General features: G+C 35.6%; 1 protein-coding gene across 1 annotated transcript in view; it reads left to right on the top strand.

Annotated features, from left to right (window-relative positions):
• The first annotated feature begins 7,231 nt into the window (after nucleotides 1-7,231).
• Nucleotides 7,232-16,845, top strand: part of Plap (phospholipase A2 activator protein) — a 121,014-nt gene continuing 111,400 nt past the window's right edge. The window contains exon 1 of the mRNA XM_090373709.1: nucleotides 7,232-7,374. Coding sequence (XP_090229835.1) covers nucleotides 7,232-7,374 — 143 coding nt within the window. The remainder of the gene's footprint in view (nucleotides 7,375-16,845) is intronic.

The following is a 16,845-nucleotide window of genomic DNA, read 5'->3' as shown; positions in this document are numbered from 1 at the left end:
ATCAGGTCTCCTCTCAAGTGTCTGGTTTCCGCACTTTGCATTAAACAGAACTGAAGTCTTTCTTGGCAAGCGTACCCTCTTTTGCCCCTGGCTAATCTTGTTGCTGCTCTTCTCTGTAACATATCTGGTTAAACATAACATATCTGGTTAAACCGCTTCACTAACTAGCTAGATTGTCCGTGTCTACATTTACTAACATCGGATGTAAATAAATTTTCTGCTTATACTCCAGGATGACCACACGATCAGAGGAGTTCACAAGATACTGAGAATACAAGAAACAGCATTGTATTTAGCAGTCACGGGCTTGAATACCGGTCACTCAAAGCACATGTACTTATGCACCCTGGAGCTTGACCACTCGGCTATGGTTATTTAATAATTACTCTGTACGTTATATGTATACAGTAATATGAAGTTGCTGATGCGCGTAAACCTTACAGCATTGTCCGAAAACCCCTGCCCAAGAGCCGGATTTAGGTATTGCGGAGCCCCTAAGCACAAAATGTTTTGGGCCACCCCACCAAAAAAAATTTAATTTTAAAAAATCTAAAAAATACACTTATTATTATCTCTTTATTTTTTTTCCGGGGCCCTCGATGGGTGGAAGCCCCTAAGCTACTGCTTATTTTGCTTATACGTAAATCCGGCCCTGCCCAAGGGGGAGGAGAGCAGGGGATTTCACCAACAAAAATACTATATGAATGAAAGAAACGTAGGAAAATCTTGTGATTTGGCTTATGAGAAATATATGGGAATTGATTTTTTTGATTATTATTTCTTTATTTTTGGCAATGGAATCCTTTTACAACTAACTTCTTGGAAGTACATGAATTATTTTGTTGTACAAAAATTTCGTTCAAATAAATGTAGAAAAAATTACTTTAAAAGAACTATACATTTTGCTGCATGTACTTATAGTGATTTCTTAAAATTTTAAAATTAAGTAAATACTATATACTATTGTATTACATTGTATTATTAAAAAAAGATGAAAAAATTCTTTGAGCAGAGTTCTAAAATAATGGGTAGTGCTAATTTAAATCGTTAGATGTCAGCACAATCAGTGATTTTAGCGTACCGTTCAGCATACTTCTTTGATATACGTTATATGTTCCGAAGTTCAAAATCCTGGGACTCACTAGTTCACTTTGGTAAAACCCCGAAACGTTAAATTTCTTTACCCTACACCTCTCCTCTTTGATACTGTAACGCTCAAATACTGTAAATCTTCGAATTTACCGTATCAGAGGACTGAAAGTCAGAATTTCCTGCTGACACTGCAGGTTCCTGGTATACCTCCCATAGGATTCGTACTTGATCGACATGGACAAGGATCTGACAGACTGTGAAAAATGGGTTGATTAACGGGTACCGGTTGAAGGGTTGCAATATTATGGAAACTGCAATCTTGTGAGCTATTCGCGGAGTGCTGTAGTTAATGTGTTGCACGAGTGGATGGATAATGGAAGAGCAGCAGTCGCTGGGCCAATAGCGGGCTACCACGCCTCATCAATGGTTGTGGTAAACGTAGGACGTTGTGGTAAACCATGGACTTTAGCCCATACAGGTACCACAGCGGCTATAATTATCGTCTTCCCCACAGCGGGTTGAAACGCCTGGGTTTATGGGCTTTTTTGCTCAGTGGCCAAGTTAGTCGGACTCAGGCGTGGACACCAAGGTAATTTTACCGAGGAAACTCAGGTTTTTTCGTTCAGTAAAACATGCAAATTGACCAGCGAACACATGCAATACACAGACATAATACACACATGGTCAAATCAATTAGCTTTCGCAACCCTAATATGACACTTTTTTTTTGGCTGTTGTTGTAATAGGATTTAAAGAGCATTGGCGATTAAGGCAATATTACTCCGTGTATACTGTCTATAAAATGTAAATTGTTTATTTATTTTATTATGTGTTCTGTGTTCAATTTTTTGTTTACTGGAAGAAAAACCATTATACCCTCGCTTGAGACCGACTAATTCAGCCACTTTGCAAAAAAGGCCCATAAAAATTCCTCACATCATCGACGGGACTCAAACTCAGGTCTTTTACACCCGGTGTGGGAAGGACGGCGATTCTGCCAACTGTGCTACCCCTGAGGGTAACTTTTTTTGGCATGAACTCTAGCGTTTGCACAAGTAGCACAGTGGTTATAATCACCGTCGTCCCCACACTGGTGGAAAAGATCCTGATTCGAATTCCGACAATGACACAAGGAACACTTGATCTTTTTTCACTCCGTGATTGAGTTAGTCGGTCTCAGACATGGACAGCAAGGTTTTTTTCCCTGGAAAGTGTTTGTTTTTTTTTTTTCATTTATGTCCTTTTTTTTTTCATTTGTCTTTTTTTTTTTTTTTTAATTTCCATTTTTTTCCATTTATGTACATAAATGTTCTTTGGTCGTTTTTTTCGTCCAGCAAAACAGACAAATCGACAAGAGAACATTTATGGACATAATACACACATAATACATGCAATTTATGGACATAATACACATAATCATATAAGTGGGTGACCTTAATATGACAGTTATTTGACCGTGGACTTTAAACTGTGGACAATCAGTAACGTTTGTTCCTTCCAACGATCCAACGTTCCTTCTTGTGTTTGGGCCTTCAGAGTAGGCGCCGAGACAAGGTATCCCCATCATCTATCACCAACGACGCCTAAAGTTTGCGCATTTGAATGGCGTTATTGGACGGTTGACTATTGGAAAATAGTTGTCTTTTCCAAAGAATTACATTTTCTGCTATGCAGTGTGGACGGTAGATGGAGGGCACATCGAAAAACTGTGGTGAGGAACCATTCTGATGTCCTGGTCCAACGAAAACAGGCAGGTGGCGGCCGCATGTTTGTATGGGAGATATATTTCTGGTGATCTCTCATATGCCTAGAGTGCACTCTGAACGCTAAAAACTGCCTATCCAATGTGACTGATCTGCTACACCCCTTTCATGGTGACTGTCTTTCCATATAGCGTACGGGTGTTCCAGAAGGGTAATGCACCCTGCCATGTTATCGGTATTGTTCAAGAGTGATTCGCCGAACACGAAAGTAAATTCCTGGTGCTACTGTGGCTGTCAAATTCGCCGGATGTGAATCTCATAGAATATCTCTGTGGACTGTCAGATCCAGTTTTTGGATCCTCCACTACGAACTATCGTAGATCTACAGGAGCAATATTGTTGACACGGAACAAAATACTCCCTGCGACAACTTTCAAGGGCATTATAGTTGCGGCCCATCTTCTCGTAGCATGAAGAGTGGCATCGGTCACCTTCTCAACGATTTGCTGCTGCCTAATAGTTAAGTGGCCAAAAACAACTAAACAACAACAACAACAACAATACACACTGCATATCACTATACTTATTCTTGGTCATTTTACAGAGTTCTGTATCATCACAGAGTACAACGGCGTGATGATAGTGACTATCATCATGTCGTTGTACTCTTGCTGCCTGCGCCTGAAAAACCTTGCTATTCTACGCCTGAGACCGACTAACTCAGCCACGGAGTGGCTGAGTTAGTCGGTCTCAGGCGTAGATAGCAAGGTTCCCCCTAAAAAATTGTGGTTTTTCGTCTAGCAAACAGGCATATCGACCAGAGAACACACGAAATTTACAGACACAATACACATGGGTAGCTGAATTAACATTCCGGGTGACCCTAATATACTAGTTGATACTGCGGAAAGGGTAGGGACATGCCCACTATTAGGTAGTTGGTCATAATGTTTTGATTGGACCGTGCGTACACGTACATTTAAATGCATACTGTACTACAATTTAACAAACTCATTTTTCGACTTCAAAGGCGAAACTACAGAACAGTCCCATGCGATATTTAGCAATCATTTTTCTAATTACCCAGGCGGTGGTAAACCTGAAAGTATGGTAGCTTCTCCAGTCGAGTGCACTTATATAAATGGAGTAAAGTTGTTGTAGATTATTTTAGGTGCATCAGCGACTAAGGTCATATTGCCCCCTGTATACTATAAATTGCGTGTATTCTTAGGTCGATTTTCTGTTTTGCTGGACGAAAAACCGGAGTTTCCTGGAGAAAAAACCATGCTAGTCTAGCCTGAGACCCACTAACTCAGCCAAGTTGTGAAAAATGGCCATAAAAATCAAGTAAATTGAGTCTCAACGACTTTTTTTATGTTTTTATGTTTTAAAAGACGTAAAAAACAAAGATTTTAATAAAGTTTTAACAAAGATTTTATGTTTCGTACTCATTAACATATCTGAAAAATGAATATTCACAAGGAAAAGATAAAAGGACTAAGAATTTTGAAATGAACACAAAAAGAAAAATTTTATTTTCAAAATTGTCCTGGACTTATTTTGCCATTTTTCCTGAAATGGACGTCACAACCACAGGACTTCAGACCTTCAGAGCTCTGTACCCTCTAACATTGGGCTTCAGTATGTCATGTATTATGTATGACTTGGATTCGACGTTTGGAAGATGATGTGTATTTTGGCTAAAATTCATATAGGAAGGATTGCTTCAAAGGGCTCATTGTACCCTTTTATTCTTTTTATATACACCTTTTGTTTTTTATAAATATCTTTTAAATTTATTTTTAATTTATTTCATTTCAAATTTTATTTTTTTAAATTATTGTTGCCTTTTTATTTTTAGTTCTATTTCTTTTTTTCTTTTCTGTTTTAGCTGGCTCCTTTAAGGAAGTGTGATTTTGCTGGACTCTCCATCTTTGTGAAGAAAATGAATTAGCATGCCGGTAACATTAATTTAGTCCCAGTGGTATGGGATATTTCTCCTTAGATTGAGATTGCTAGCTCCGCAAATTTGCATTGCACTTTTGTCGTAGTGGAATTTAAGGAGAATCAGCGACTAAGACCCTATTGCTTCGTGTATAAATTGCGTGTGTTCTAAAATCGATTTTCTGTTTGCAGGCCGAAAAACTCGGTTACCCTGAGTAAAAACCATTTGAATGCGGGATTAAGTCCATTAAAGATGATAAGTGCACATAGTTGTAGGCCCCTGTTGGCGTAGGCAGGTACTGAGAAGCAACTTTCTTGTTGATCGCTGCTTCCTAGTAGCTAAGTGGCAGAAACAACTAAACTACGCAATAAGAACGCCGGGGGCTCACATCTGGTGAGTATGGGCTTGGCACACCCAGGGTCCTGAGCTGGATATCATCATTCTTCTCTTTCTTGGTGATTCCCTTCTATTTTTGACTTTCTCTCTCTCTCTCACAGGGTTACTTGGGAACTTTTTTTTTTTTTCCTGATGCAGCATAAGCCTCAGGCTTCCTTGCATCATATGGATATTAATAATAATAATAATAATAATAATAATAATAATAATAAAGAACAAGGCATGCACTTCACTAATTTCAGGAAATTTTAGAGATTGTTCTGTATCATCAGATCCGCCTTGTTATTTCAATGCTCTTAAATGTTCTGTGCACCAAGGCGAATTTGAACTAATATTTTAAGAGCAGCCCTACATAAGACAGAAACATGTTCACACAGCAACGAGGCTTACGTCTACAAACATTGGCAATTATTTTAAAGCTCTAAAGGCATGTATAATGTAAATGTACGTGTACATCATAAATGCAAATTTTGCAGTAATTTTCTCTTATTAATTTTTTTTGCTTCCCTTTTATAGTATAGTGAGAGTACGTTTAAATCAATTATCTGAAAAAATCGATTATCCGACATACTCTCTATTCCTGCTATTTCGGATAACTGGAATTTTACTGTAATTATATTATATGAACTTGCAGCTTAGTTCCCTTAATTGTTGACCCCTTTCCAACCTTGCACCGGAAGCGGGAGCTTCGGTTACGACTCTATGTCCTTATTTTTCCAAAAAGTTGTTTATATTTTTCCATTTAAAAAATCTGTCTGTGTTACATCTGAAATATAATTCTGGATATAGTTTCATTACTGCAGGGAAGATGCATGCCTGTTTGGAGTAAAGTGGGCTTCTAGAAGATGATAGGACAATACCAATGTTCTTTGAAACACTCTCAGGAATGTTATTCGAGTTTACATGCACTGATATCCACATAAAATTACAACGGTGCGTCGCGTCTTATCCACAGATACCATTTTTTTCTTCCTGAACCTGAAATCCAGAAAATCGACCTTGATTACACGCCGTTTATAGACAAAACATACGGACGCCTCATAGCTTTAGTTGCTTTGGCGCGTAACACAAAAATCAAACAAACAAATCAAACCCGGTATGAGAGAATAGCGATTGTAGCCACAGTAATGCCCACAAGGGTTGTTTGTGAGCAATAAAGTTCAAGGTTCTGACCCTTGAGTAAAAATAATTACATTCTTCTTATATTGTAATCAAATCGACGGTTTTTTAATATTTGCAATACTAAATAAATATCCCATCAGTAAAGTAAGGAAATCTGAACAAGCAAACAGTAAGAAAATGTGTGTTAAGTGCCAAAGCAACAAACGCTATCGGCGTCAGTATATTGTGTTTGTAATTGCGTGTATTCTGTGGTCGATTTGGTTGTTTCCAAGACGAGAAACCCGAGTATACGGGATCAAAAACCAAACAACACTCGCCTAATACCAACTTAGTCAGCCATATTGTATGAAAAAGCCCATAAAAATTTCTTATGTTATTGATGGGACTCGAATCCAAGCCTTTTCCACCCGGTATGAGGAGGATGGTATTAATACAGGGTCAGGAAAACTACAACATGTGCTTTGAATAACAAGTCCAATGAGTTTGTTTATTTCTTGAATGAAAAGTGACTAGCGTGCAGGGGCATTACCATGATACAAGTGGCATGACAAATGCCAAAAAACTGGGATGTCCCGAAGCCATATTTCCCTTGTGTTTTCTCCAAACAGCATCTCGAAATCACCATAGAACTGTTTTGTAGAATTCTAGTTAAATTCCAGTTTAGCACAGAACATTAGTGCACTTTAATAGTTATCATTTTTTTTAAAAGTCTCATTCATCTTTCTAAAATTGAACTTTGCTTTTTCTAAAATTTTCAACATTAATATTAAATACATATATGTCCATAAAAAAATTTCGGTTGTTTGTAAATTTTATCCATATTATAAAAATAAAAATAATTAAAAATAAATTCAGCCGTTGGCACCCTTGACCAGTACTGAGTTTGAGAGCATCCCTTTTGACAAATAAATTCTTCTCATATCGTTGAGAGCATTTCAAACTGAAATCCTAGAGGGCGTCAAAGTTGTCAGTAATGGCGCTTAACACATACAGGTTGAGATGTTCGCTTGTCGGACATTCAATGGATGTTCGGGCTATAGCGCCGTCCTATTTTCCCGAGGGTGCAATTGTTACTGGATCAAGAGATCGAACAGTAAAAGTGTGGATCCCAAATGAGTAAGCTGTAACCTGAAAAATCTGTTACTGTTGTTTATATTCTTAGATCCTCGTGCTTCAATCTTGGAATTAACCGGATGAGATAGCCAATCATATGTAATTGTGAAGTGTGACAATATGAGTAAGATATAATTTTTTTTTTTTTTTTTTTTTTTTCTGTGGCTAGTTGATCTTAAAAGTCACATGTTGTTTCTGATCTTAAAAGTCACATGTAGTTCATGGCAATCGGGTGATCCTACATTATAGCGTTCAAATTCCCAGCGTATCAGCGCCAGCTGAACCTGTGATTGTTTTGGCCGACTCGCTGTGACAAAAAAACCTGCTATTTTTTGTAAGGTGCACAGGTACACGCAGGTACTATGACTTTACAAAACCCTTCACGGCACCATGCCACGGATTTACTCTATACTAAGCTCATGGTAGCCATTATAATCAGCGGGTGGTGTAAATAATGAGCCAGGAGAATGATGGAGAGCAGTTATCTTTTTCGATTGTGTGATGAAATGTATATTGGCACGCTGGGCGAAAATTTGCTATAGAAACAATAGAGCCAGAAACCTTTTTTCCAAAAAAAACCAAAAAAATCCCCATTTAATTAAGAGTAACGAACCTTAATTTTACATATTCCAATATTGTTATTTCTTTAATTTAAATTACCACTTACAGCAGTGATATATTTTCCATAAGCACAGAAATTCCATAAGCTCTAAAAAGGAAACTATAGTCTAAAAAATTAGTTTTTACTTTTACTGAATTAACTGAAAATATAGAATGAATTCTGTTTAACTCTCCATTGCTCGTGATCTGGTTGGAACAAATAGCTTGTGGTTTTCGTGCGACACCTTTTATTTTAATTTTAAAAAATAATAATTAATTTTTAGCTTTCACGCTGAACCGAAAGTGGTGTTCTGTTAAGTATGATTTACTAAACTCGATTACAAAATATCAAACCAAAATGAATGAGAGAACCCAATAATAATAAAGAATATTTTTATTCCATTTCTTATAATTTTCAAGATCACTGTTTGTTTGGTTTTAAGAGCATTAGCAACTTAGGCCATATTACTCCAAGGATATGCTGTGGTCATTCCCTGACCTTTCCGCATCGTATTTGGTGGGCACGGGCTCGAACCCCGGTCTAATCAGGAAGCGTGTGCTACGCACTGCTGCTCCCGCCCACCTGGCTACTGAGGCACCAGCAAGATCACTGAATTGAAATACAGATACTCACCCAGTGTCTGTCAGATGCCATATGAACAGGTGTGTTTTTGTCAGTTGTTCATGTTTAGCCAGTGAAACAAAAGCTCTATGGCAAGATTAAACAGCTCTTGGTGGTATCTTACAGATTCCACATGAGAATGTTAGTTTGGTACAAAAACGATAGATGCTTTTGTTCATCTGTTGTCTTTTAAATGAAAAATGAAAATTAATTTGCTATAATTCATAGTATATTGAAATGGAAACAGAAATTACTGCACGATTATTTAGAAATTATTGGAGGATTTGATTTCCAAATTAAAAAAAAAATATTACACAAGTGGTGTCTCTATGCCATATTAGCAGTGGACTTAACCGGTTAAGAATATGGAAATTAAAAATGAAACTATAGTATAAAAATTTTTTATTAACCCTCAGAATTACCATAGTTCCAATTACGTAACACATTGTGAATTGAACAAAATATTGCTGCTGTAACACTGGAAGGTAAACTAATCTTTAATTCTTTCTGAATTACTGAAAAACAGTAAAAATCTATGCCACCTCTGAGTAGTAGGTTTTGTCACAGTGATTTGGCTGAATCAGTTATGTTCAGTCGTAGGTTGGAGCTGATGTATGAGAAATGCTGGGACTTTGGGATGCTCTACTATACAATTGCTGGCACTCGTTTTAGGAGATTTCTGTTTCATTCTTTAGGTCATCACTAAAGAAATTTTTGCTCAAATAGATTGCCAACCTAACTAGGACAGTACTATTCAGTCTCAATAGATATTTGTTAGACTCCAGCTGTTTGATAATACGAAAAGGCACATTTGGGATAATATTTGGAATAATAAAAAATTGAATATACTGTATATTATTATTATTATTAGCTTTTTTTTTTTTGTTTTTTTGGTTTTTAAGGAGCATTAGCAACTAAGGTCATATTGCTCTGGGAATATGCGGTGGTCATTCCCTGACCTTTCCGCATCCTCTGTATTTGGTGGTGACGGGCTCGAACCCCGGTCTAATCAAGAAGCGTGTGCTACGCACTGCTGCTCCTTCCTACCTGGCTACGGAGGCACCTTTATTATTAGCTATATGGTGCAAGGAAGCCTGAGGCTTATGCTGCACCAGCCAAAAAAAAATTTCTGAATTACCCTGAGAGAGAGAGAGAAAACAAGAGTCAGAAGTAGAAGGGGATCACCAAGAAAGAGAAGAATGATATCCAGCTCAGGACCATGGGTGTGCCAAGCCCATACTCACCAGATGTGTGAGCCCTTGGGGTTATATGTAATTATTATTACAATAAAAGCCCTGTTATCTGACATGATCAGGACCAGTAGTTGGCTAATCAGAAAAGTCAGTTAAGGCAGAAATCATAAAATATACATACATACCTTAAGGATTTTATTTTCACTTAAAATATATGTATGTGCATTTATTTACATGAAATCAGTAATTTTCACCTATTTAAATGATGAAATATGATGTTTTGCAGCATAATCCTTCAGCTTTTTTATAAATATCACATCGTTGACTGTTCAGTCACTGCTACAAGCTCAGGAAGTTAAAAAATAAAATGTTAACTAGTATAAAAAACTTATCTCTAATCTTTTCTGGAATACTGAAAATATAGTAAATGTGCTGTTCAATATAATGTAAAGCTGTATATAGGTCATTTTTGGGCTACTATATGAGAAATTTTATGGCCCTAGATTTGATTGTTTCCTCTTCATATTTAGATTAATCTGTTTCCCTCACAGTGTGTATAATTTAAATTGTCCATAATTTAATATAATTTTCCAACAAATGAATCCATTGTTGTATTTGTTATAACAAATGAATCCGTTGTATTCATTTGTTATATCAAATGAATTCATTTGTTATAACAAATGAATCCATTCTTGATAATTAATTGTAAACTTTGATTTGCTTAGAATCAGTTAATAAACGTATTCTTCGATATCTTCTTATAGTTCAGGACTTTCATTAGCATTGTCAACATCACACCAAAATTTTCTCTAAGGTTTAGTAAATGTTTAACTTCAGTTTTCTATCAGTATTCTCCCCCGAAAATTTTGCCAAATTTTCGGAGGAGAATACTGATTTGTTATATTTGTTATAACGAATTTGTATTCATTTGTTATATCAAATGAATTCATTTGTTATAACAAATGAATCCATTCTTGATAATTAATTGTAAACTTTGATTTGCCTAGAATCAGTTAATAAACGTATTCTTCGATATCTTCTTATAGTTCTTATAGGTTTAGTAAATGTTTAACTTCAGTTTTCTATCAGTATTCTCCCCCGAAAATTTTGCCAGCCAGGTGGGGAAGTGTAATACTTTGCAATTTTATAAATATGACTTAAGCAATCCAGAGCAAAAGGTAATTTCATAATTTAACATTATATGCTCCTGTCACATTGACCTTAATTGCATAGTATGTTCGAATTAATATTGATCGAGATCAGTGAGCAGTACCATGTGGTACCACGAGAATCACTTAAATTTTAGCTGGACGGCCAGTTAAATTCATCAGGCGGTGCACCCATTTGATAGGTCCTGTGGAGAACACTGTATATCATGCTAATACTATATTGTTGACATGTCTTCTGTTTTTTTTTTTTTTTTTTCTTCAATACTGAACTCAAAAACTTTTGCATATGTCTTCTCTTTTGACAATCTAAAACCTCCTGATCCATAGGCTGAATCAAGTATATTACACTTGGTTATAAGCACGGCCTTTATATTCTCTTAAGTTACAATTGTGATGTGGAGTGTTATACAGAAAGAGAATAACCTTTTCAGGTAAGTTTATTTTCTTTTAAGTGTTTCTTTACAGAAGATACAAATTCATGAGGGAAAAAAAATAAAATAACTCTTTGAATAATGCATAATCCATCCACACTGATTTTTGTGAGTGGTAATAAACTTGTAAAGATGAACAATTTATTTTTAAAAGCTGTAGAATTAGTTAATTTGCCAATGAAAAGCATTAATCATGAGTTCTTGTTACACTGTTACAGGCAGTACCATGATTCTCTCTTTGGATTTTTTTTTTTTTTTTTTTTGTATCCTGGTGCTGCAGGCTCAGTTTTTTTTTTTTTTTTGCCATAATTTTTGTAGGTCCTGCTTCATTCATATTATTATTAGTAGTAGTGGCATATGATGCAAGAAAGCAAGCTCATCAGCCAAAAAAAAAAAAAAAGAAAAACCTCTCATAATTTGTCTAGTTCTTCCTTGAACTTATTCAAGCTGCCCACTTCCACAACACCAACTGGATGTTTATTCCAAACAATCAGCCACTGGCTAGCTAAAGGTAAACCTCCACACATCTATCATTCCTCAATTTGAATTGATACCCCCTCATATGTGTGTAGTCTGAGCAGATCTACTTCCTTCGTAACATGATGCCACCAGACCTGTATGCAGTACTCAAGATGCAGCCTAACCATTGTCTTATACAACAGGATAATCACTTCTCTATCCCTGCTAGCCAAGTTCCTGTATCTTGTAGATAAAACCCAGTGAGCCAACATAACTGGCTGTCTGCATTGCTCAGAGGACTTCATATCTAACTGCCGAATTGTTCTCCAATAAATTTTTCTGTTAATTATTATTATTATTAGCTATATGGTGCAAGGAAGCCTGAACTGCACCAGCCAAAAAAAAAAAATTCCCGAGTTACCCTGAGAGAGAGATGGGAATCACCAAGAAAGAGAAGAATGATGATATCCAGCTCAGGACCCTCTGGTGTGCCAAGTCCACCAGATGTGAGCCCCTGAGGTTAATAAATAACAAATCTGTAAATTTTTGACCTGCATGCCGATCAGCTAATAATCTCTTCCATTAATACTAATTACATGAACCCATAACATTTTTCTAATGTCCAATTCATCCATCACTTGCTGTAAAAATTTCTATATACAGTAGACTATCAAAAATCCGAACGAACCAGCATTTATTATTATTTTTTTTATACTGGTGCCATAAAATTATTACAGTAAGCACTGGTTATTTTGATCACATTTGTGAATTTAATTTTGGTTCTATTAAACAATTCTGATAAGTGAAAATCAGAGGAATATTATCCACAGGCTATAAAAATGAAGATATAAAGCACAAACTTACACTTCTATTACCTTACCAATTAACAAAAATTAAATGATATGGGAAAATCAGAAGAATATTATTCACAGGTTAGCAAAATAAAAATAAATTTACGCTTACATACCTAGCTTAGTTAATATACATACAGTACTAACTAAACATAACACTTTGTAATCTGTTATTCAACACACTTAGTAATCTGATATTTCATACTTAGTAATCTGATATGGTTTACCAACAGTTTTATTCCAAATGTCAACAAGTATTGTGAACAAGAAGGCAAAATGGGCAAGGTCTTGTTTATCCTAAACAATGCGCTATCACATCCTTCGGTGGAAACATTGAACAAAATATACAGCGGATTTGATGTCATGTTTCTTCCATTAAAGGTTATCACACACCTCCAATCGATGGACCAGGGATTCATTGAAAAGTTGAAGAGAATCTACAAAAAATAAGTCTTGTGTCATTTACTTTTAGTAGAAAGCAATGAAGAAAGTATCATAGCTTTTTCTAAAAAGCTCAGTCTCAAGGACAGCTGTTACATGTTAGCTGGCATGTGGGAATCACTCACTATGCAGAATTTAAAAAATGCTTGGAAAAGACTGTATTCTGTTGCAGAAGAAACTGTAGGAGATGAGCAGAATCGAACTGAAGGAGATGAGGGACAAATACTGAATGAGATGATCAACTTGTATCCATCAAACCCTGGGTTTGAAGATTGCAGTGAAGGTGATGCAGGGCATGGATGGAAATGATATTAATGCTACAGGGTTTCCTGTTTTCAATGAAAATGAAATTGTGAATGTAAAAGAAACAGGAGCTCCTGAAAATGATACAGACAAAAACAACGATGAAGAAAATTACATCAACACTGAGCCTATGCATGCTGAGGTATTTGATGTGCTAGAGACTGAGATTGCTTGGTATGAGTAACAAACTGAGTGCTGTCCAACTCAACTACTCTTGCTGAAAAGAGTGAGAGAGCAAAGAAACAAAGTTTGAAAATGGTGCAGCAAAAAATAAGTAATTATTTTCATTAATGCCTACATATATATGTGTTATTGTGGCTGAACGTTCCATTTGTTTTGTTACCTATGAATAAAAATACATAAGTACAACTTAGTGATTTTATTTCTAAACTTAACCAAACCTTTTTTTTTTTTTGCCTCCAGAACGGTATTTTTGATAAGTTCGAAAATCCAAACAAATCAGAAGTCCAAACTACCCCTGGTCCCATTTACTTCAGATTATCAACACTCTACTGTATCACTCTTTTGATGTAAGACCAAGTCCCTAATGCTGCTTTTATGGGTGCACTGATTTCAGTTTCATCTTGTCCTTCTTGCATAAACTAGAGCCATAATAACACATTTTTTACTATCCAATCTTGGTTTCTTTAAACTAGAGTGAAGTTTAACGACCCTTATGAAACAAACTGAGTGCACAATCCGTCTAAATTTTCCATGATTTCCCCCCCCCATCTTTTACATTTTTCTCACTCACTTAATTCAACAGCAATTTTTTTAAATACCTTTATCAATTCTTTCAGAGCCATTTAGTTTTCATAGAAACAACAACTCTTTTTCTTTTCTCAATCATATTTCATTAATGGATGTAATATTTAATTAAATTACTTACTGTAATTATATCAAATAATTTTACTGGTGGAAATAGTTTGAAACAAACACACCTGACTCTTTGAGAAGCATATAACAACAACAACAACAGGCAGGTGTGGTATACTACACTAGCTGTAGGCACACTGGACAGTGTCCATGGCACATTGTAGTATGCTGTGGGTATCAGACAGTATGATTTAAAGAGGGAAGGGAGAGCATCATCTTCCCTCCTCGACTCACTGGATTAAATTTTAATCCAGCCAGTTGTTAAGAGGACTTCTACTGTATTTTGTTTTGTATTCACCCCAACACAATTCTTGAATGTATGAGGGCCTCCAAAGGAAGTGTAAGAATTTTATAGTCAAATTTTCCTAATAAGGAAAGAAACTATTTCCCTTCAGAATGAAGATTTAGGTTAGAATTTTTATGGATAACAGGTGGACAGTCCAGTAGCACTCAGTTATTTTTGGCTTTACATTTCTAAGCAAATGTCCCATTGTTGTAATCCAAAGAGCTTATTGCAAGCTTGGTGTTAATGCTGCTGCTTCTGAGCTTATCCACAGGGGCATTTGAAGATTTTGGAAAGTATAATAGTAAGTGATAAGCCATGATCAGATAGACCATTCTTTTGAAGAACAGAATAAATATTTATGTGCACACTGACATTTTGAGAATCGCACAGATCAAAGAGAATACAGCTTGTGCAAGAAATTCCTCTAACCATCTGGGAATATTTTCTTAAAATGAGACCTAGAGAAGCTTTGGCAGTTTAAATTACACTAGAAATTCTCAGTTAATTTTTATGGTATTTTAAAACACTGGTGCGTACACATACACGCGCACACACTTTTCTTGCATGTGGTCTATTGTAGAAGGTGGTAGATGACTGTCATCAACTAGTGAATACCATCACTTTGCTTATTAGAAGCTTAAAGTGTTGAAATCCACATTCTCCAGAGAAAAGCTAGCAAAATCTCTTCTGTCGTGCAGATTTATTTATATCAAGTTGTTGTTGCTGCTGGGTTTTAATTTTTGTCAGTGTAACTTAGAAATACTCTGTTTATGTGAGTATAGTAAGATACAGGTAAACCTCGATACATGTGTTTTCGATCAATGCGAGTCTCGGTTAATACGGTTTAGCTTTGCTCGCCAATATTGTATCAGCGAGCAAAGTACCTTTTCTATGTGTGTTTTACATGGCATCAATAAATATCATTAATAACAGCTTTATTGTTATTATTATGTTAATACTACATTTATACAGAAATACTCAATATGTTTTAGCTTAACCTAATAAAACCTTTTTTAAAATTTTCATTCTTTTTAACAGCATGCAAAGAAAGGTTGAAGGTGCCAAAAGAAAGCAAATGTAGCACATTAAGTGGACAGGTTTTCAACTTACTTATAAACCATTTCTTCATAACTACTGCAAAAAGAGCTAAAAAAAAAGTAATGTTTCTTGCAAAAATATTGATGAAAAATATATTACTGTTTGGAGCTGATCCTTTCAAAAGAGCTATTAACAGGAGTTTACAGTATATCTGGAAAATATTGATAGCTGATATCATTTGATTTTGTTAAAAATTGTAGATTTTTATTAAATATTGTCTGCAGCAATTTGTCATTGTTAGCTATGTTAAAATCAAGTCAAATGTATTATTCTATATAATCAGTATAGACCAGGGCATTTTTCTCCAACAAGAAACCAGAAAAGTTAATACATGTTCTGTATGTGGCTAAATATTGATTCTAGTTACTGTAGCTTAGTGACATTGACCTGCGTATGCACTTAAACAATCCTCATTGGGATTACGTCAGGCATTAGCATTAGTAGAGGCATATGATGCAAGAAAGCAAGCTTATGCAGCATCAACCAAAACGAAAAAAAAACAAAAAAAAAAAAGCCCTCCCATTTGTTCCAAATGCCTGTCCAGCTTAGCCTTAAATTTATTTAGGCTATCAACTTCCACAACCAAAGATGGAAGTCTGTTTCACCAATCAACTACCCTTTGGCTAAAGACAAATTTTCTCATGTCTATTCTACAACTGTCTTTCCTCAATTTGAATCTGTGCCCCCTCAGGCATTGCGTTGTCAAAAAACAGCTGCATTTGATCTTTTCCTAATGTATTTAGCAAGTTCAAATAGTTGGGGGGCTTAGGACCTGGTCCTTGACCTAGTTTACTGCTTTGGCATAATAAACTTTTTTTTATCTCTATGCCTCTTTTAATTTTATGCCAAACTTTTAAATCCTTCACTATAATGATCACTTTGATTTTTCTGAATTTCCCTTTTATTTAGTTCTCTAAAATTAGCCGTATTTCAAGAATCTACTATTCCATATGTCAATATATAATACATTCCAGACTTTATCCTTCTGTTTTAGATATTAGTTGTATAGTATAGTTGATATTTAATTCCCCTTATTTGTTTTTACTTTCTCCATATATGCTCTACCACACTATGCCTCGACCTTATGAATTGTATTTCTGTGAAAGTCGATTCAGTTATTGGCCCTGAATTCGGTTATTATTGAC

The sequence above is a fragment of the Mastigoproctus giganteus genome, chromosome 5, assembly GCF_048544385.1.
Source record: "Mastigoproctus giganteus isolate SK-2022 chromosome 5, ASM4854438v1, whole genome shotgun sequence".
NCBI classification, from domain to species: Eukaryota; Metazoa; Arthropoda; class Arachnida; order Uropygi; family Thelyphonidae; genus Mastigoproctus; species Mastigoproctus giganteus.
Note: the sequence above shows the minus strand (reverse complement) of the source record. Positions and strands in the feature narration are given on the sequence as shown.